The sequence below is a fragment of the Myotis lucifugus genome, unplaced genomic scaffold, assembly GCF_000147115.1.
Source record: "Myotis lucifugus unplaced genomic scaffold, Myoluc2.0 scaffold_97, whole genome shotgun sequence".
Classification (NCBI taxonomy): domain Eukaryota; kingdom Metazoa; phylum Chordata; class Mammalia; order Chiroptera; family Vespertilionidae; genus Myotis; species Myotis lucifugus.
The window spans coordinates 2,741,521-2,762,150 of NW_005871145.1; the positions used below are offsets into that span (position 1 = coordinate 2,741,521).

The following is a 20,630-nucleotide window of genomic DNA, read 5'->3' on the forward strand; positions in this document are numbered from 1 at the left end:
CCCCGGCATGTGCCCTGACCGGGAATTCAACCTTGACCTCCTGATTCAAGTGTCCAAGGTCAACTACTGAGCCACACCTGCCCAGCGAAAGTAATTTTTCATTTCTGGCGTTGAGCTGGCTTTACTTGTTACCTAAAAGAGCAATACTTGTTACCTAATGGAACAGCAAAGAAGTTTGGAGTATGACTACAGGCTTTGTATTTCAACCCAATTGCCATTGATTACCCAAAAACAGGGCGCAACAACTGTTCCTTGGGAGGCGGGGCCTCGCTCCCCGGAAGCGCCGGCCGCCCCGCCCTCCTGCTTTGGTTTCCTGGTTGCTAGGCTACCGGCGCCCCAGCCGAAAGCGGTGGAGGGTGAGCGAGGTTAGCTCCTCTGCTCCGTGCACAGCTGGGCATCTGAACCCGCTGTGCCGTGGCCTCCCGCCTCGCCTAGGATTTTCAACCACCGTAGGCGCCGCGCCCTCCACTGAGCCTGGGACAGGCAGGCGCGCAGAGGCGGTTGCACCCTTCCCTCTGCGCTTCTCGGAAATCTCCCTTCCCCGCCACCACCACCCTTCGGGAAACTGCCCTTCACGCCTTTACCCGGACCAGGAAACCCTGAACCCCTGAATTTCGGGCCTCTGACTTTTCTTTTCCATCCACCCCGAGACAACTTTTCTCGTTTTTTTCACATCTTGCGGCATCTCTCTGCTTGCCGAGAGGAAAGCATGGGGCCTGCAAGGGTACGGGTGCCTCGGGAGGAGAAGGCTGGAAGACGTGTCGCCCTCCCTAATTTCTCAGGTACGCCCCCGGGCCTCATTATGGGAACCACCAGCCGGGTCCTTGTTTGAGCAGACACCGAGTTGGCAGGAAAGGAGCGATGTGGCAGGGTTTCCTAAAATCGCGGGGGAGCTGCGGAAGCAAAGGGTGGGAACGATGACTATCGGCAGGTGTTTCAAATGCCCTGTTCTGGTTTTTTAGCTGTGTAATCAGCTGCCCTTTTGGAAACCGGGCAAGGGTGTGGCTGGATGCCTATGTGAATGACTGGTCTTCGGTATGCCATACAGAAGCAACATGTTGCCAGCATTGGAAGCAGAGCTAAAGCAGAAGGTCGGTACACACCCCTCTCCAGGAACTCCACAGAAATCCAGTACTAGATCAGAAGGTATCTGCTGGTGGCACCTTTTTCTAGCTGGAGATCTTGATCCCCAGGACAGAATGATTTGCGTGAATATCGCACTTGGTTTATTTACAGAAGTCAAGTATACTGCCCTCTGCCACAGTGCTTGCCTACCTTTTGTTAAGAGTTCAGTACTATTTGAAAGGACTTTCCTGATTGCGATGGCCTTTCCTTTTACAGACTCTTCCTGATCCCTATGAAGTCTTTATGTACCATCACCTCCAGTACTATGGCTACTTTAAAGGTAATACCTTGTTCTTATCCAGCATCACTTTTCCTGGGTTCCTGAAGTAAATTGTTTCATTAACTGGGAGAGTTATGCTAGGATAAACTAATGATGAATTTTTCCAGCACTATTAATGAAAAGTAGTCCTTTCCCATTATCTGTTTGTCTACCCTTACACTAATACCACTGTTTGTTAATTCTACCAAATGGCATTAAGACAGTATTTTTGTTTTTGCCTTTAAAAATTCAATATGCTGGATTGTGTCTTGGTTATTCTTGCCTTTTTATATAATTTTAGAATTGGCTTGTGATGTTTAAAAAAATTGTTGGGATTACACTGAATCTATAAAATCTAATTTCACAAGAACTGAGAATTTCCCAATATTGGGTTCTCCAATCTCTGAATATAGTCGAATTCTCCATTTACTTAGGTCTTCCTTAATTTCTCCCAATAAAGGTTTACTAGTATAGTTTTTTCATAGAAGTTCATCTTTTTATGCTGTTGAAATGGTATCTTTTTAAATTTTGGTTTTCTAACTTTGTTCCTAGTATTTAGAAATACAATTAAGTTTTTATATTGATTTTATTTCTGTCAACCTTGTTAAACTTTCCTATTAACTATTTCATTTTTTAAGTGATTACTAAGTTGTTGAAAACTGAATTTCCAGTTTGCCAGATTCAGCAGAGCCCTCAGGACAAAAGCAGTTCCACTCCCACTTGGAGTACCAGCCTTCACTTGTTGGGGCTCTCTTACTAGAGCCACCCGGTCTTTCTGCCTCCCAAGCCCTTTCTCTTTCCACTATATCATGCTGCCTCTCAAGTCTTCTCCTCACTGTAAAATGGAGAAAATGATGTTTAACTCAAATAAATCGGAATGTGAAGACTCTTTGGAAAATGAGATGTATTCGTTGTAAAGGCCGGTGGTAGTGGGGGTTGGTAGTAGTGGTTTGGGTATGCACCTAGATGTTAGAGGTGGTAACTAGCCTTCCAGCACCTTTCATTTAAACTGCCTTTTCTTAGGTGAAAGAGGCAGTGCACCAAACGCGGCTACGCACCAGCATGTTTGGAAGAATAAGCCCCGATTTGTCTTGAGTGACTCTTTTGGGGGAAGAGATGATTTGATACCAGACCACCTGGAAAAGAAGAACCTTCTGTGTGAGTAATACTCCCCGTGTGTGATCCCTAGAACCCCTAGTGCCTTGAGCAGCTGCTCTAGGTATTCCGGAGAACATGGTCTACCATAGGAGAAGCCAGAGGAGCAGCCATGGCCACTGTTTCTGTCATCACTCAAAAATGTTCTCTCTCGATCTACTTTGGATTGTAGGTTTAAATTAAAATACTATACATTATCTTCCTCCGAATTGTTGGAAAATTTGTTAAAACTTTTTGGTCAAGAGTAAAACATTGATTTTTCACACAGGTTTAATGGATATATTTGTTAAGGCTCTTTACGAAAGAGTGGTGGAAACCAATTCCAGCTTAAGCAAAAATAATTTTTTAAAGGTATTCCACAGATTTCTTCTAGAATGCAAGGGCAGGAATTCAATAGATCTCCCCTCTAAATACATATTCAACCAAACATCAATTTGCTTCTCTTTACTCCACATCCTCCCTGCCCCCAGCCCAAGCTACCATCATTTCTCACTATTGAATATAGGCAGATATTCTTATACTTTCTAATTATTTGTAAGTGCTCAATGAATGCTAGCATGACCTTTGAATTTTTTCTCCAAGTTCTGGATTAGGGCTTAAAAAAAAAAGTATGTAAATATAAATCATACTAGATACTGCTAGGCTGCTTTCCAGAATGGTTGCACCAATTGAGCTTCTTGGCAGCGGTGCCTGAGAATACCTGTTTATTTACACCTTTGCCAGGAGAGTGTGCAAACCTATAAATGCTTTTCCCATTAGGTAAAAAAGCTGACGTCTCCTTCTCATTTTGATTTACATTTCTTTATGAATGAGATTGAACAGCTTCACCATATTTTAAAATGTTTATTGCCCCACCCCCCAAATAAACAGCGAGGAAAAGATTTAGAGACAGAAATAGTGGCCCCAAAGTGGGGATGGGAGGATGGAAAGGGGCAGAAAAAAGAAAGACAAACCGTGCCTCTCCTTCCTCTTTTTAGGGCCTACCTGTCTATCCTCAGCTGTGCATCAACAGACAGACGCTGTGAGCAAAGGTATCTCATGTCCCTCCAGACCAGAAAACTCAAAACTCCTTTGTGGGAACATGTCTTCACCCCTTCTCTCCCCACCAGAGCTGAGAATCACCACACTGAGGGGCCTTCGTTCCTTCCCCGTTATTTTCTGTCTTTTCATTCTTCTCTCATTTCCTTTCTTTTTCTTTCTCCCTGAAAACCTTTCTTTTCCTCCCGTTTTTCTCATTCTCTGCTTGCCAAGAGCTCCTCTCTCTCCTGACCATTCACGCTCCTCTCCCACTTCCCGTATCACCTTCTGTTTTCAAAGTCGCTCTGTCCTTTGAATGGTTATATTTTGAACTTGAAATTTAACTTGCAGATTGTTTTTAATAGTTTCATGTACATTTTTCTAAAATGCTAATGGGTGAATTGAAAGTTCCCTCTCTTGCCTCACTCTAAACAAAAGTAATAGAACACATTAAATAACTTTTTATTCATTTGCAACCCACTGTTGAGATGTCTTAAATACATAGCTCTGATTTTTTTAAAACACAAAAATGTTTCTTCTAATTTACTCTTAAAACTTCACACTTAAATATTTAATAGGCTGTGTCAAATTTTAATTTGATTTTTATCATTTCTATGCCATCATCCTGGACTAAATCTCCTTGAAGGAGAAATATGTCATAGGATTGCACCTCTGTGCCTTTTTTTTTTTTTGAGAGAGAGAGAGAGAGAAAAAAAAAATGGAAGGACGAGAGGAGGGGAAGAGAGAGAGAGATAAACATCAATGTGAGAGAGACACATGGATTGGTTGCTTTCTGCACATGCCCTGACCTGGGTCAGGGATCAAGCCCCGAACCAAGGTAAGTGCCCTTGACTGGGAATAGAATCTGCAATCCTTTGGTCCGAGGGCCAATGCTCTACCCACTTAGCACCCAGCTAGGGCTGTGCTCATGTTTTGGTAGTGCTTAGAGTTACTTAGTGGTTCTAGTTGATCAGTGAAGTTCCCAAGGAAGAAAGAAGCCACTCACTCATTCCCTTGCCCTTTGGCAGATTCCTTTATGCTGAGTTCATCACTTCTCAGGAGCAGACTCTTTCTTCACGATGATTTTGGTGAAGTAAACCCATGTCTTCGGGAACCCCAAGATCTCTTTGCCTTTTACTCTTGCAGCGGGCAACTGCAGGTTCCCAGGTGGCCAATAGAATGCGAGGTCATCAAAGAAAGCATTCAGCATATTGGTATGTGACTTATGTGTCATAGTCTTGCTGTTCTGACAGACTTTATTACAAAACCTCATAGTTTTAAATCCTATATGCTAAAGTACAAGGCAGGACAAATTCAACACCTCTCATCTCACCCCAAAATGATTATCTCACCCTGGGATACTGAAATACACTCACCAACGTCAAAAGTTACACTAATGTGTAAATTAGAATGTTCCAGAGTCCATTGGAATGAAGGATGCCTTATTAGAGGCCAAAATATATTCTTACTTAAATCTGTTTTCTAGATTATTCCCATCTCAGTATTAATGTGCTTAGTTGAGTTTTATAAAAGTTGTAGTTTTACTGGCCTTGGTATAGTTGATGCACATCATATATGTCAGAACGTAGTTTGTACTGTTTTTAATCATATTTTTAGTTTATTGGAGTTTTTATGGGAATGGTAGAGACTTTTTAAAAATTTGATTTTAAAGAGAGGAAGGGAGAAGGGGAGAGAGAGAGAGAGAAGCATCCATCGGTTGCCTCCTGCACACCCCCTACTGGGGATCGAGCCCAAAATCCAGGCATGTGCCTTGACCATGAATGAAACCTGTGAACTCTTGGTGCATGGGTTGACACACAACCACTGAACCACACCGGCTGGGCAGTTAGAGACATTTTTTTATGGCATTGCTGGTCATATCTTTGAGCTATTGGTGCAAATATAATCTTCAGCATTCATTTTATGAAGCATTTTCAGAAGTGGATTGCATTGAAAAGTGGGGACTTTGCTAATTGGTAGGATACTTATATCTACCAGACATAATGTCTCTGCTTTAGACTGCTGGATAAACAACTGGATGTTTCTTATTTTCTCCCTTTCCTCATTTATTATTCACTCAATAAATATTGATGAAGCATTTACCATATGCTAAGTACAATGCTTAGTGTTAGATATACAGTTATGAACAAGACAGAGATACCCAGAGCTCACAGACTAGTGGGAAAGTTAAAGATACAACCAGGCAATTGCATAGAGTTTGATCCCTTGGGAACACTTAATCTCAGCTTGGAAGATCACTATGGGTTTCCAAAATGAGTTGAAATGGCAGCTGGGATCTGAAGGAGAAGTTAGAAGTAATCCAATTGAGAGTCAAAGAAAAGTATTCCAATTAGAGGAAACAGAAAAAGAGAATGTCATGTTTGGGCAACCGTGAAACATTGAGCCTGAAAGATGAGATGAAGCTGAAATATAGGGATGGGCTTATTTCATAGTTGGGATAGAACTGCTCTTTGGGTGTTTGGAAATGTGTGTGGCAGGGGGGTAGGGGGGCGCATTTTGAGTTGGCACAGTAGCTGAGAAGTCCTAAGGTCATCTGTCCCTATTCTGCACAATCTATAATAATAAAAGCATAATATGCTAATTAGACTGGACGTCCTTCCAGACGTCCTTCTGGACAAAGCTGGGGCTAGGAGGGAAGCCCAGGTCCTGGGTGCAGGAGGGAAGCCGGGGCCAGCAGCCAGGGGAAGGAAGGCCTATCTTGCAAGAATTTTGTGCATCAGGCCTCTAGTTCTTAGATAAAAGTCCAAGTTGATCAGGCCAAACAATAGGATTTTGTAGTTCTCTATATAAAATAGAATAAGATAGAGAATTCCTGTGAAGATTTTGGACTCAATTCCAAAAGGAAAATTAAAAAGTGTAAAACATAATCCACTAAAAAACCATTAAATCTTTTTTTAAAGCAATTTTTTTAATTTCAAAGAGCTCTAATAGCAAGTACCTGCTGTTTAAACTGAGTTGTCAGAGCCTCATTACTCCCCATTACCTTAAAGAGAAGAAAGGAACATTGTCTTTTACTGAGTTGTGTCTTTATATGCCCTTGGTTTTCATCACTTAAAATGATATGGAGAAGTTCCCCAAGTTTCATAGGAGGAAGCTTTTAGAATTGAATGTTGATGAAAAGCCTTTGTTTTCTCTGAAACAAGTGATATACTTGTTCCTCTGTGGTAATAAAAAGTATGTAGCGGATCATATTTTCCTGATTTTAAAAGGAAGCTCAGGACCAAATTTTAAAGAGTTAGTATAGCAACTGTATTGACTTTTCCAGCTTGCTTCTAAGTCTTCTATTTAAAGTTTATGTGTTTTTGTTAAAAGTCTCCTCATAGTCTTATGGAAAGAAGCAAGACAACTTATAAACAAATTAGAAACTTAGGTTCTGACAAGTGATTCTGTATTTTTCTTATTTTGTACTTTTTAAATGTCTTCTTTCAGAGGGAGTTCCACCTCAACCAGAATATTTTTATCAACCTACAGGAAATGAAAAGGTACCAGAAATTGTAGGAGAGGAAAAAGGCACAATTGTCTATCAATTAGATTCAGGTATTGTCATTACGCTGAGCAGTGAGTAATTAATTAATCGTGATAAGGTTATAAATATTTTCTATAATAAATGTGATTTTAGAAAATCCATAGTTCAGTGATAAATTGTCTTTTCCAAACCAATATGAATGGGAACCCTGATATTCATGAATAATCAGCTTTAAAATTTCAATCATTTTTTTAAATGACAGTACCTTTTTCTTAATAAATCTAAGTCCATTTTATAGCTCCTCCCTCGTAATTCCTCTTCCTGAAATTCAGAGGTTGGATCCCTGGGGAATGTGTTCTTCTTTTCGCCACCTCCTATATGTACTTGGGTGAGTACTTTATAGTATGTGCATATGACTGTCATTTACCATGTGGCTTCCTGCATTGAGTTGCAGATTTCCTAGAGCTAGAATGCATGTCTTTTATAAAAATGTGCAGAACATTGTACCCAATAACAGCCACAAAATACACATTTGTTTCAAGGGCCCCTGGTAGATTCTCCAGTGTACACCATATGCTAGCTTATAAAGCAGGTCTTAATACCTTTTATGTAAAAGGATTGAAATGATACCAAATATATCCTCTTATCACAACAAAATTAAATTAAAAATCAACAACAGAATGACATTTGGGAAATCTATAGATTTTTGGAAATTGAGCATCTACCATATACTAAGTACAGTGCTTAGTGTTAGAGATACAGTGATGAACAAGACAGAAACACCCATTTCTAAGTAACCCATGTGTTAAAGATATCACAAGGAGAGTTTAAAAATATTTTGGAATGAAAATAAAACAACATATCAAAATTTATGGGATGCAGCTAAAGCACTGCAAGGTAAATTTATGGCTTTAAATACATATATTTGAAAGGAAGAGGAGGAGCCCAAAAGGGATTGTGGGAGAAAGTCTTTTCCTTCTCAGCTGCCCACAGCCATCAGGTAAACCAAGATGGGTGCTTACAGGTACATCCAGGAGCTATGGAGGAAGAAGCAGGCCAGTGTAATGTGCTTTCTTTCCAGGCAGTAGACCAGCTCTCTGCACTCCACTGGGACCCCTGCCTACCAAGCCCAATAAAGCACAGCAGACTGGAATACAAGGTTATGTCATATATTGGACTCGTGTGTGCTGTGGTGGCCACAAACACCCTGTTCCTAAGGATGCAACCAATGGCAAGCAGTGGCAAGCCTGTCCATCATGGTGCTAACCAGCTAAAGTTTGCTGGAAGCCTCAGTATGTTGCTGAGGAGCTAGCTGGGCACCACTCTGGGAGTCCTGAATTCTCTGGCTCTGAGAGTCCTGAATTCTCACTGGGTTGGTAAAGATTCCACATACAAATTCTTGGAGGTTATCCTCACTGCTCCATTCCATAGGCTATCAGAAGAAATCCTGACACCTAGTGGATCACCAAACCAGTCCGCAAGCCCAGGGAGATGTGAGGGCTGACATCTGCAGGCACAAGAGCTGTGGCCTTAGAAAGGGCCACAAATCCCACCACACAATTAGTGGTTCTCGCAGTGCAGCTTGGAGAAGGCACACTACTCTCCAGTTCCACCGTTACCGCTAATATAAGTAATGTTTGTAAAATTCTTACCTAATAAACAATTTAGGACAGTAAAAAAAGGGGAAGGGGTAAATTAATTAAATAAGGAAGGAAGGAAGATCTGAAATTAATTACCCAAGCTTTCACCTTAATAAATTTTAAAAATCAGAGCAAAATAAATCCAGTGCGAGCTGAAGAAAGGAACTGATAAAGATACTAATGAAATAGGTGAAATAGAAATCAGAAAAATAATAGAAAAATCAAGTTGGTTCTTTGGAAAGATCAACAAAATTGACAAAATAGCCCAACCAAGAAAAAGGGAGAGGAGATACAAATGATCAAAATCAGCAATGGAAGGAAACATAAGCATCAACTCTACAGAAATCAACAGAATTACAAGACAATGCTGTAACAACTTTACGCCAACAAATAGACAACATAGATGAACAGGAACAATTGCTAGAAAGACACAAATCACCAAAACTGACTCGGGAAGAAATTAGAAGTCTGAATAGATTATAACAAAGAAATTGAATTAGTAATTTAAAATCTTCCTGTAAAGAAATCCCTGGCCTAGATGGCTTGCCAGGGTTTTTTTTGCACTGTATCAAACGGTTAAAGATGAAATAGTACTAATTCCTTATAAACTCTGAAAACAGAGGAGAAGGAAGCATTTGCCAACTCTCTTTGGTGAAGCCAATATCGTCCTCATAATAAAGCCAGACAGAGACATCACAAGAAAACTATAGATCAATATTCCTTAGGAATATAAATGCAAAATTTTTCAACAAAATACCAGCAAACCAAATCCCACAGCATATTAAAAGGATTACACACCGTGACTGAAGGGGATCTGTCCCAGGAGGCCCGGAGTGGTTCACTATCTACACTAATAAAAGAGAAAGATGCAAATTGACCATACCTTCATGATGCCCACCAACCAATCAGGAGTGAGCATGCAAATTAACCCAACAAAGATGGCAGGTTAATTTGCAGGCGCCAAGCGGCGGGGGTTGGGTGGGGCAGGGCGGGATGCCTGCGTTGTCGCCATGGCGTTCCGCACCGCCCCAGCCACCCCGGGCCTCTGGGCAGCTCCGGGCCAGAGCAAAGGCGGTGCCGGCAGCCAGGGGAAGGAAGGCCCATTCTTGCACGAATCTTCGTGCATCGGGCCTCTAGTAAGAAAATAAGCAGAACCACATTAGTAGAACAGAGTGGGAGGAAACAGCCATCTCAAGGCAGAAAAGGCATTGGACAAAATTTAGCCTTTCATGATAAGAACACTTAGAAAACCAGGAATAGAAGAGAATTCTCTCAACCAACTCGATAAATGGTATTTACGGAAACAATGGATCAACTTCACACCCACCAAAATAGCTATAATAAAAATATAGACAATAACCAGTGCTGGGGAGGATGTGGAGCAGGTGGTAATACTAACACTTAAGACAGAAAGGAAAGGTAATGTTAAAGAGCAATGAGCCAAGAAATACAATATGAACCTTCCCAAGGAAAGGGAAGTAAATTTTGAATTAATAATGTCAGGATCCTATGTTAGTAATAGGGAGGGACATGGAAGGGAGCTGCCAACAAGGACATCCTCTGTCATCCCCAAAAATCACCTGGTGCTCGTTGAACCCACAGGTACCAGAGCTCATTGGAACTTCTTAAAAGGAATTCTCTGAAGCTGGAAAATACTATATTCAAGAAATAGCAAAAAAAAATATCCTCCTAATTTGAAAAATCAATCTCTGTTAAGTAATAATTATCAGAAAGGAAACCTGTTTTATTGGAAGAGGAATCTGCACAAAGTTTAGTTAGTAGAAAGAGAATGTGTTAACCCTTTGTGCTCCAATTTTATTTTTGGAATTCAAACAGCCTGGTCCGAATTGGAAGTCCTTCCTCTCTTGGTTGCAGTAGTTCCCTGGCGGAAATTGCCAATTAGCTCAATCACCAAGTCAACGTTGGACGTGCTACTAGCGCCTGGTCTGTCGAGTCAGCCTCAACGTTGGAGCGCAAAAGGTTAAAGAAGTGACATAAGGGAAAGCTTTCGGAGAAACAACCAGAAATAGAAGGGACAACATGTGCTTACATTCCTCAAGTGGAAGAATAAAATGAGCCAGTTATTCCCGAGGGCCCCGCTGAGATGTAATTGCACATACTCCACCACAGTTTCCTTGATTATGAGCTCTCATGTTAATAATAATATGTTGGGAAAAGCTATAAGCAATCCTATATAATAAAAGCCTAATATGCTAAGTGGCCAGTCGGCCAGTCGATCATTCAACTAATCAAAGCATAATATGATAATGATATGCTAAGTATGCTCAACCGCTTGCTATGATGTGCACTGACCACCAGGGGGCAGATTCTTGACCAGTAGGTTAGCTTGCTGCTGAGATCTGGCCAATCGGGACTGAGCGAGATTGGCCAGACATGCCCTGGAGCCCTCCCGCAGCCCCTCCCCAGCTGGCCAACCTCCCGTGTCCCTCCCCAGCCCCTTGTGCACCGGTGGGGTCCCTTGGCCTGGCCTGCGCCCTCTCACAATCCAGGATCCCTCGGGGGATGTTGGAGAGCTGGTTTCAGCCCAATCCTGCTCAACGCAGGTGGTCAATGCGCTCCCACAGTGAGAGCACCGCTCAGCCAGAAGCCAGGCTCACAACTGGCAAGTGCAGTGGTGGTAATGGGAGCCTCTCCCGCCTCCATGGCAGCACTAAGGATGTCTGACTGCCGGCTTAGGCCTGCTCCCCACGCTGTCAGTCAGACATCCCCCGAGGGCTCCCAGACTGCGAGAGGGCGCAGACTGGGCTGAGGACTCCACTTCCCTACCCCCCAGTGCGTGAATTTCATACACCAGGCCTCTAGTGAAGTAAATAAGGTGGAGCAACTCAGTCCACCTAGCTCCACCTTGTGGAATGTCTGCGGAGGCATTTGGAAGGCATTTAAAAAGTATGAGGTATAAGTGGGTAGACTTAGGTTTTAGATAATAGGGGATGTGCTGCTTCTACAACCTCGGGATTATAAACCTGTTTTACAGGTTTGGAGTCCCTTCATCTGTTCTAGCCAGACTTATTTTTTGTATCTTACCCAGGAAAGAACCCTGGGGTGGAAGTGCTTTCTCCTGATATGGCAGCCCTTACAGACTGTCCTTGTTCTGTTAACACACAGTTGTGGTCACAGCCTTGATCTTGTCCTTGGGATTCATGGAGAGTGAACCCACCTAATTGGAGGAATAAAGAAGCAGAAAACTGAGAAGATGGGGCTCCAGAGGGAATTTGGGAGTTTGTCATTTTAGGGGCCCCACAGCAACTACATGCTGTGGGAATATTGGAGGAAAAAAGGAAATTGGTTTTGTTTTTTTGAGAAATGTTACTGTGAGCCATGAATTGGATATTTAATGTTACCTAAGAGACTCAAGAAAATGTTGGAATTTCCATATTAATGACATCTGGTCACTAGGCTGTACTCTGGTTTCATGAGGAGACTGAACCATGTGGGGCCCCAGCTTTTACTTAGACAACATGGATTCTTGGCCTCTGCCTTTGTTCCTTCCTCTGTGCTTGTTTTCTTCTTTCACCCACTTTTTTTCAAGCTTGATTCCTCCTTCACTCCCATTTATTTTATTATATAGTTTGTTTATTATATGTTTATTTATGTATTTATTATATGTTTATTATAAAGTCTTTCTAGTGACGTGGTTGCATAGGAGCAAAAGTCTTCATAGCATTACTGCATTTACTAATGAACTGGCCACTTATATAATCGTGCCCCACACATATTACTATTTGTTTAATGTTCCATGGTCAGCATCTTTGATGGTGTCAGTCACTTGCTGATTGATGGATATTATTAACATCTGGTAATATAATGCAAATAAATAAAAATCCATTGCAAAGTGAAATTATGATTTTTAACAAGAGATGCAGGATTTTATGAAATAGAAGTTGATGAATGTTACAGAATTGCTTGAATCATTTGCAAAACCACTGACAAATGAGAACCTAGAAAATTTTTTATCAGTTGGCAAAGACAAAATCAACAAAAGATGACAAAAATAGGTTCTTCTAGACACAAAGATGAGAACATTGTGGTACAAAGAGAAGTCCTTAGGGAACTATGAAGTCCTAAGAAAGTTTTGCAAAAGTAACTGCCAAAACAAAGATGTCATATGGCACCCTTACTGAATTTGTCTGAAAAATTATAACCCCACAAAAAAATAATAGTAATTGATTCTTTATTATCCCAAGTATTAGAAAGAGGTTGTGATTATAATCTAAATTTTGTTAAATAAGATAAATTTCATACATTTTTAAAATTTCATTTTAAAGTTAAAATTTCAATTGTGACCTTCCTTTTCACTGATCACTACATTTTGGTTCCTTTCCCAGGGGCATTCACCCATGCCAATTCTCAAACTGCTATTTTTGTTATATTTAAATCTGAAAGCATATATCAAAACATTTTATGGCGTCTACTATGTTTTCTCTTTTTTGTTTTTCCCCTTACCTTTTTCTTAAATCAGTAAATAGGTGCTATTTGTTGTGTGTTTATAAATAAGGTTGCAAATGTTCTCAGATGCTTGAATTAGAATATTACCTTTTGCCAACATCCTTTTAAATTAGTATTCAAATGGGCACAAGCAGTACTATCTGCGCTGACAAGGGTTGCCTGTAGCAAAAGGAAGTGCTCTAAGAGTCCTTCAGAGAAATACACGTTAGAATGAAAAGTCTCAGCAAGAACAACTGAAAATTAGAACATTCATTGTTGTTAACCTAGGGCAGTGCTGCTGGCGACAGAGGGGCGCAAAGAATATGCTGACGAATGGGTTCTGGCAGGAATGTGGCTAAACATGTCTGTCTCACCTGCAGTGCCCACCAAAGGCTCCTATTTCACCAGCTCCAGAGTGGGAGGCAAGCGGGGAGTGATCAAGGAGCTCGCTGTCACACTGCAAGGACCAGAAGATAACACTCTCCTGTTTGAATCAAGGTTTGAGAGTGGGAATCTGCAAAAAGCTGTCAAAGTGTGAGTAACAAAGTGGGTTTACTTAAAGGGATGGTGATTAAAGTGACTGAGAAGTGTCTTCAAGAATCATAGTCGGAGTCAGGAGTGTTTCTGCAAAAGAGGTGAAAGGAAATGATTATGAGGATGATAAGAAATGGAATAATTATAGCTCATATTTTCCCCCAGAATAAAAATTTATCTAAATTGTTTTTTTCTGTTTATAAAATAAATTAGTGCTCATATAAAATTTATATTGACAAAATTTTGAATCCTATAATCATGACTCCCAGACACAAGCAATTGATAACAGTTTGATGTCTATGCATTAATTGTTTCTCTCTCTGTGTAATACACACAAATTATATATTTTTAAAAATAGGGTAATGGTGTATATATTTGGGCACTGTTTTTGCAAATTGGCTTTTTTCCACTTAGTACATTTTATTTTATTTATTTTTTGTTAATCCTCACCTGAGGATATATTTCCACTGATTTTTAGAGGGAGTGGAAGGGAGGGGGAGAGACAGAGAAACATCGATGTGAGAGAGACACATCAATTGGTTGCCTCCCGCACGTACCTGCAATCAAGGTACGGGGCCCTTGACCAGAATCAAACCCTGACCCCCATGTTCTGTCCATTGTGCCAAAACAGGTAGGGCTCCACTTAATACATTTTAGATGTTTTTCTATGACAATACCACAGACATATGTCCTTTTTTTAAAAATATATTTTATTGATTTTTTACAGAGAGGAAGGGAGAGAGATAGATAGTTAGAAACATCAATGGGAGAGAAACATCGATCAGCTGCCTCCTGCACATCTCCCACTGGGGATGTGCCCGCAACCCAGGTACATGCCCTTGACCGGAATCGAACCTGGGACCTTTCAGTCCGCAGGCCGACGCTCTATCCACTGAGCCAAACCGGTTTCGGCTATGTCCTTATTTTTAATAGTTCATATTGTTCTATTACATGAGTGTTCCATACCTATTTACCCTATTCCCACCTGATGAGAGATTAAGACATTTACAATTTTTTATTAAATGAATGAACAGAATTCACACCCTTGTGCATGTATACTTTTTAGTATTTGTGGTGTTATGGAACAAATTCTGATATAAAATTGGTGGGTCAAAGGGTTTGAACACTAAGCATTGCTAGTTTTTGCCCCATTGCCCTCCAGCGTGAATTCAGTTCCCATCAACAGTGGATGAGAGGGCCTGTTTCCCAATGCTGAAATGTTGCTGAGATGGAGGGGAAAAGGACGATATCCTGTTTTAATCTGTATTTCTTTCATGATGCATGCGGATGAACATCTTTTCATGTTTTGGGCATTTGTAGTTCCTCTTCTGCAGGTTAGGCCTTCTTTCCCACAAGGTGCATGCATTCCGGCAAAGCCCCCTTATCTTCAAACAATTGATGATAAGAGAGAAAAATAGCACAGGAAGCTTAAGGGTCTGATCCATCCTGGTGATGCCCAGGATGTAGGTACAGCCAACAGAGGGCTCCGGCTTCCCTGAGTTCAGTGTGTTTCGGGGAAATGGGTTGAAGTGGTTGGAAACCACCTTCTGGGCCCTAGAAAGGCACCAAGAAGCCCAGCGCGCCCAAACATCCGGTGCTGCATGTGAATTATGAGACTCTTCTGTCCCACCCCAAATGCACCTTCTTCCCCCAAGTCCCTGTTAGCCTAACATATGAGTTGGAGAACTAAGTAAATTAGAAAACAATTATTTGATGTAGCAGCCTTTCTGTTGTGATTAGATCTATTTTTACCAGGGAAAAACAATGTTTTCCCAGATTTATTTTTTGAGGGAGGTATTACAGAGTTATTCTACATTCTTCATTACAGAGACACCTATGAGTATGAACTCACCTTACGAACTGACCTCTACACGAACAAACACACTCAGTGGTTTTATTTTCGAGTTCAGAACACCAGAAAAGATGCCACCTATCGCTTCACCATCGTCAACTTGCTAAAACCCAAGAGCCTTTATACTATAGGAATGAAGCCACTCATGTACTCCCAATTGGATGCCAACACCTGCAACATTGGCTGGAGGAGAGAAGGAAATGAAATCAAGTACTACAAGAACAACACGGATAATGGGCAGCAGTCCTTTTACTGTCTCACGTGGACCATTCAGTTTCCTCATGACCAGGACACTTGCTTCTTTGCACACTTCTACCCATATACATACACGGATTTGCAATGCTACCTCATGTCGGTGGCAAAAAACCCTGTCCAGTCTCAGTTCTGCAAACTCCGCACTTTATGCAGGAGCCTCGCAGGAAATACCGTGTACCTGCTCACCATCACCAACCCATCCCGAACCACGCAAGAGGCTGCTGCAAAGAAAGCCGTGGTCTTGAGCGCCAGGGTCCACCCTGGGGAAAGTAATGGCTCCTGGATCATGAAAGGCTTTTTGGACTTCATTCTTAGCAACTCCCCAGATGCCGAGCTCCTCAGAGATATCTTTGTCTTCAAAGTGATTCCCATGTTAAATCCAGATGGAGTGATTGTGGGGAATTACCGGTGCTCGTTGGCTGGCAGGGACTTGAACAGGCATTATAAAACCATTCTGAAGGAGTCTTTCCCCTGCATCTGGCACACCAGGAACATGATCAAGAGGTGAGTCCCCTAATCTGTTGAACTTTCTCTGGTTACGGTGAGCACTATCTAATGGCAGGGACTGGGGGAAGAGGGAAGGTCTCTTTAAGAAGGGGAGGTTGTAAGAATTGGAAATGTCTTTGGAGACAGTCTTTTTTTTAAATATATTTTTATTGATTTCAGAGAGGAAGGGAGAGGGAGAGATAGAAAATATAAATGGTGAGAGCGGGCTGGCGTGGCTCAGTGGTTGAACGTTGACCTATGAACCAGGAGGTCATGGTTCAATTCCCAGTCAGAGCACATGCCTAGGTTGCAGGCTTGATCCCCAGTGTGGGGTGTGCAGGAGGCAGCCGATCAATGATTCTCTCTCATCATTGATGTTTCTATCTCTCTCTCCCTCTCCCTTCCTCTCTGAAATCAATAAAAATATATTTAAAAATATATATATAAATGGTGAGCTAACATGTCATCTATTCAGCACAGTACCCAGCCACTGTTAATGTGTGGCATTGTTATCATACTCTTCATCCTGTGACCATCAGGGGGATGGTGACCTCATTTGGAAGACGGAATAGGTGTCTCGGGTGATCAGGAGATCAGGAAGATCTGAGCCTTATAAGAACGAACCCTGGAAATGAGGACCCAAGGTTTTCTTTGGTTCTGTCTTTTTCATCCCTGCGATTACAGCCTCTCTACCTCTCCCCTCTTCCCACAAGTCTGCACCAGGGTGGGCTTTCTTTCAACAGATTCCCTCCACTTATCAATTTACACAAGGCCTACCCACCACCCCTTTCCACGTCAGCACATCTCAAGTCCTTCTGTCGGGCAGGAGCAAGGAGTACTGATGCCGAGTTTACAGCAGTGGCTGAGGGTAGAGGTAGGGTCCTCTGAAGGCCATTAGGGGTCAACATTTTCTTAGAAAGGAAGGTGTCAACAGACATACTTAGGAAGAGACTCCAAAAAAATCCATGCATTTGGAGTCCACTGAGTCCTTTGTTTGCTCCCCTTAATAGACTTCTCGAAGAAAGGGAAGTTCTCTTGTATTGTGATTTCCATGGCCACAGCCGCAAGAATAACATCTTCCTATATGGCTGTAATAGCCACGATCGCAAGTACTGGCTTCATGAACGAGTCTTTCCTTTCATGTTGAGCAAAAATGTACCAGACAAGGTAAGCACATAAGGTAATTTTCTGCTCATTGACTAAGGAAGAAGGAAACTCTCTGCTTCCTATACCCAATAATAGTGTTTGGTTTGCCATTTTGTCTCTCTTTTTTATCTTGGGTAAATCCCTGCAACCTGGACTTGAAGAATTTAGAAAGGTGTGGTTTTAAGAATTATTCTGTGTCCACTAACTGATGAGCAGATAAATAAAATGCAGTATGTCGAGAGAATGGAATGTTGTTCTGCAATAAAAATAATTAACTGCTGCCCTAACTGGTATGGCTCAGTGGCTAGAGCGTTGGCCTGTGGACTGAAGGGTCCCAGGTTCGATTCCGGTCAAGGGCATGTACCTTGGTTGCGGGCACATCCCCAGTAGGGGGTGTGCAGGAGGCAGCTGGTCGATACTTCCCTCTCATCGATGTTTCTAACTCTCTATGTAAAAAAATCAATAATATATATATATATTTTTTAAAAAGAATTAACTGCTGATATGCTAGGACTTAGTGATGGTGAACCTATGACACACGTGTCAGAGATGACACGCGAACTCATTTTTTTTGGTTGATTTTTCTTTGTTAAATGGCATTTAAATATATAAAATAAATATCAAAAATATAAATTTTTGTTTTACTATGGTTGCAAATGTCAAAAAATTTCTATATATGACACGGCACCAGAGTTAAGTTAGGGTTTTTCAAAATGCTGACACGCCGAGCTCAAAAGGTTCGCCATCACTGTGCAGCTAGGTCATGGAGGAACCTTGAAATCATGATGCTAAGTGAAAGAAAAGATGCAAAACACCACATATTGCATGATTCCATTCTATGCAATGCTATAGAGACAGAACTTACTAGTAGTTTAGTGATTGCCTCAACTGGGGACAAGTGACATGGGGAGTGACTTCTAATGGGTACTGGGTTTGGGGAAGGTATTAAAAATATTCTAAACTTATATTACAACTCTGTGAATATACTTAAACCATTGACTTGTGTACTTTTAATGTGTGGATCTTATGGTATGTGAATTATATCTCAATAAAGGTGATTTTTAAAAATTGCTCTGGCTGCTTTGCCTGGGCACAAGTTCAGACTCTTAGTGGTAGAGTTATCTATCATTAATCCTGTGATTTTCAGTGGAAGCAGGGATTGCAGGACAGACAAAATGCTAATGTTACATGAGCCTCCAAAGAAAAGTTTGAGTAATGCAAGATCACAAATAACAAAGATATTAAAGGGCTAATGAAAGCAACAAGGTTTTTCTTGTTTGTTTTTTTTAAGCAACAAGTTTTTGATAGTTGGCTGAGTGTGACAGTCGGGCATATACAGAGTATCTGCATTGATTTAGAAAGTTGGTTTTCAGCATCATAAATACATCCACAAAATGTAACTGTCCTTATAATGAAGAAACTGGGTTGGATTCAGGAAAACATTTAAATTACAAATTTTCTCACATAAAGATATTTAAGACATATTTTGTATCTGGTGCTCTTATTATTTAAAAAAAAAAAAAGAGGAAGCTTTTCTTCCTCTCTCTTTCCCTTCCTTCATTCCTTCCTTCCTTTCTTCTTTTTTTGTTTTTATTTTTGTTGTTGTTGTTAATCCTCACCCGAGGATATGTTTTCCATTGATTTTTAGAGAAAGTGGAAGGGAGAGGGAGAGGGAGAGAAAGAGAAACATCAACATGAGAGAGATACATCGATTGATTGATTGGTTGCCTCCCGCACACACCCCGACTAGGACCTGGGATTGAGTCTGTAACCGAGGTACATGCCCTTGACCGAAATTGAACCCAGGACCCTTCAATCTGCAGACCGGTGCTCTAACCACTGAGCAAACAGGCTAGGGTCATTCTTTTTTCTTTTTTAAACATTTCGATTTTTGCCAGGTATCTCTTCAAGTGAAATCACATCCAGAACCCAGTATCTAAAACAATTAAAAGCAGAACTATGTTATTGAAGAGGGGTAGAAGGCTTGGAACACCTGTCCATTCGGCCTCCTCCCTCAGGCCTTGGACAGGAATGCCCTGTGGCTCCTCATTAGAACCCCTGGATTCTATAGAGCACAAGTTAGAAACCACAAGGTAGTGAGATATCTCCCAAATGTAAAGCGTTTTCAGCAGGACAGGCTAGGATAGGTTGGGCTAGGTGCCAAGTGTATGTTACAAACTTCAAGAGAGGAAAGAGCATTGGCATGGTCATGAAAGACAATGGAAGAAACTGAACTTGGACCTGAGAACACTGGCATAAGGGAGTGAGAGCGTTCCAGGCAGAGACTGTAGTGTAGGGCTGAGGCATACACAAATCACATAGAGAGGATCAACCCAACCATATTGAAGGGTTCAAATTGGAGAGGGGTAGAAAATAAATCTTAGAAAGCTTGGCTACTAGCCTTGAATGCCAAAGAAAGCCAGCATTCCCAGACAGACATTCAAGGAACCCGAGTCCTGCAGAATGCCCCTGGAGAAGATGGGGAGGAGAAGGAAGGGTTCATGGGCAATGAAAAGCAACATGCCCTCTCGCCTTTGGAGCATCACGGTCCACAATAGCATATTAAATAGCCTGAGAGGTGCTGCAGAGGAAGCCTGCGCCATTTTCTTAGCCCTTTATCTCCCTGGTGAACGTGACCATAGAACTCATGTTTTCCTCCCTAATACCTATTAGCATCCCTAGGAACCAGTATTGTAGGGGACACACTTTAGGAAGTAATATATAGATTCCCAAGAGAAACATTCTTGTATCATATCAATGAATCTTCTATATCTTACATTTGCCAGTCTATGATTAACAGAGGATTTGGATTTCTCTTCAGTTCTCTTTTCATAGTTGTAATTTTAAGGTCCAAAAGTGCAAAGAAGGAACAGGACGTGTTGTGATGTGGCGGATGGGAATCCTGAACAGCTACACCATGGAATCTACCTTTGGCGGGTCCACCCTGGGTGAGCTCACTTCTGTAGACCGTGGGCCAGCATGGCCAGGGGAGCCACGTAGAGCACTGGGAGATGAAATCCTTAAACATGTTGAGAGGAAAGTTGATCTAGAGGCTTTTCTTGTCTGCGCCTTATGCCAAATTTGAGCACCCAGAATATGAGTGTGAAATATAGTATTTGATGGGGCAATATAGTGTAGTGGCTAAGGGCCTGGAATCAGGCAGATCTGGGTTTGAATTTCAGCTCCATTTACGAGTTGTGTGATCCTGAGTAAGTTACCTAATTCTTT

The 20,630-nt window shown here is 41.5% G+C and overlaps 1 protein-coding gene and 1 pseudogene across 9 annotated transcripts in view; both read left to right on the forward strand.

Moving 5' to 3' along the window:
* The window catches only part of AGBL2 (ATP/GTP binding protein like 2), a 35,860-nt gene continuing 15,230 nt past the window's right edge, over positions 1-20,630 (forward strand). For 2 of the 9 annotated variants that reach the window (XM_023756592.1, XM_023756596.1), the window contains exons 1-11: positions 3-782; positions 963-1,091; positions 1,342-1,405; positions 2,408-2,542; positions 3,517-3,570; positions 4,585-4,770; positions 7,007-7,114; positions 13,510-13,663; positions 15,492-16,274; positions 17,267-17,423; positions 20,224-20,350. In XM_023756592.1, coding sequence (XP_023612360.1) covers positions 1,038-1,091; positions 1,342-1,405; positions 2,408-2,542; positions 3,517-3,570; positions 4,585-4,770; positions 7,007-7,114; positions 13,510-13,663; positions 15,492-16,274; positions 17,267-17,423; positions 20,224-20,350 — 1,822 coding nt within the window. In that variant the 5' untranslated portion in view covers positions 3-782; positions 963-1,037. Of the gene's footprint in view, positions 783-962; positions 1,147-1,341; positions 1,406-2,407; positions 2,543-3,516; positions 3,571-4,584; positions 4,771-7,006; positions 7,115-13,509; positions 13,664-15,491; positions 16,275-17,266; positions 17,424-20,223; positions 20,351-20,630 lie in introns of those variants that run through there. The other 7 variants (XM_023756591.1, XR_002830063.1, XM_006091938.3 and 4 more) reach the window with 7 other exon arrangements.
* Positions 7,441-8,724, forward strand: LOC102442998 (annotated as a pseudogene).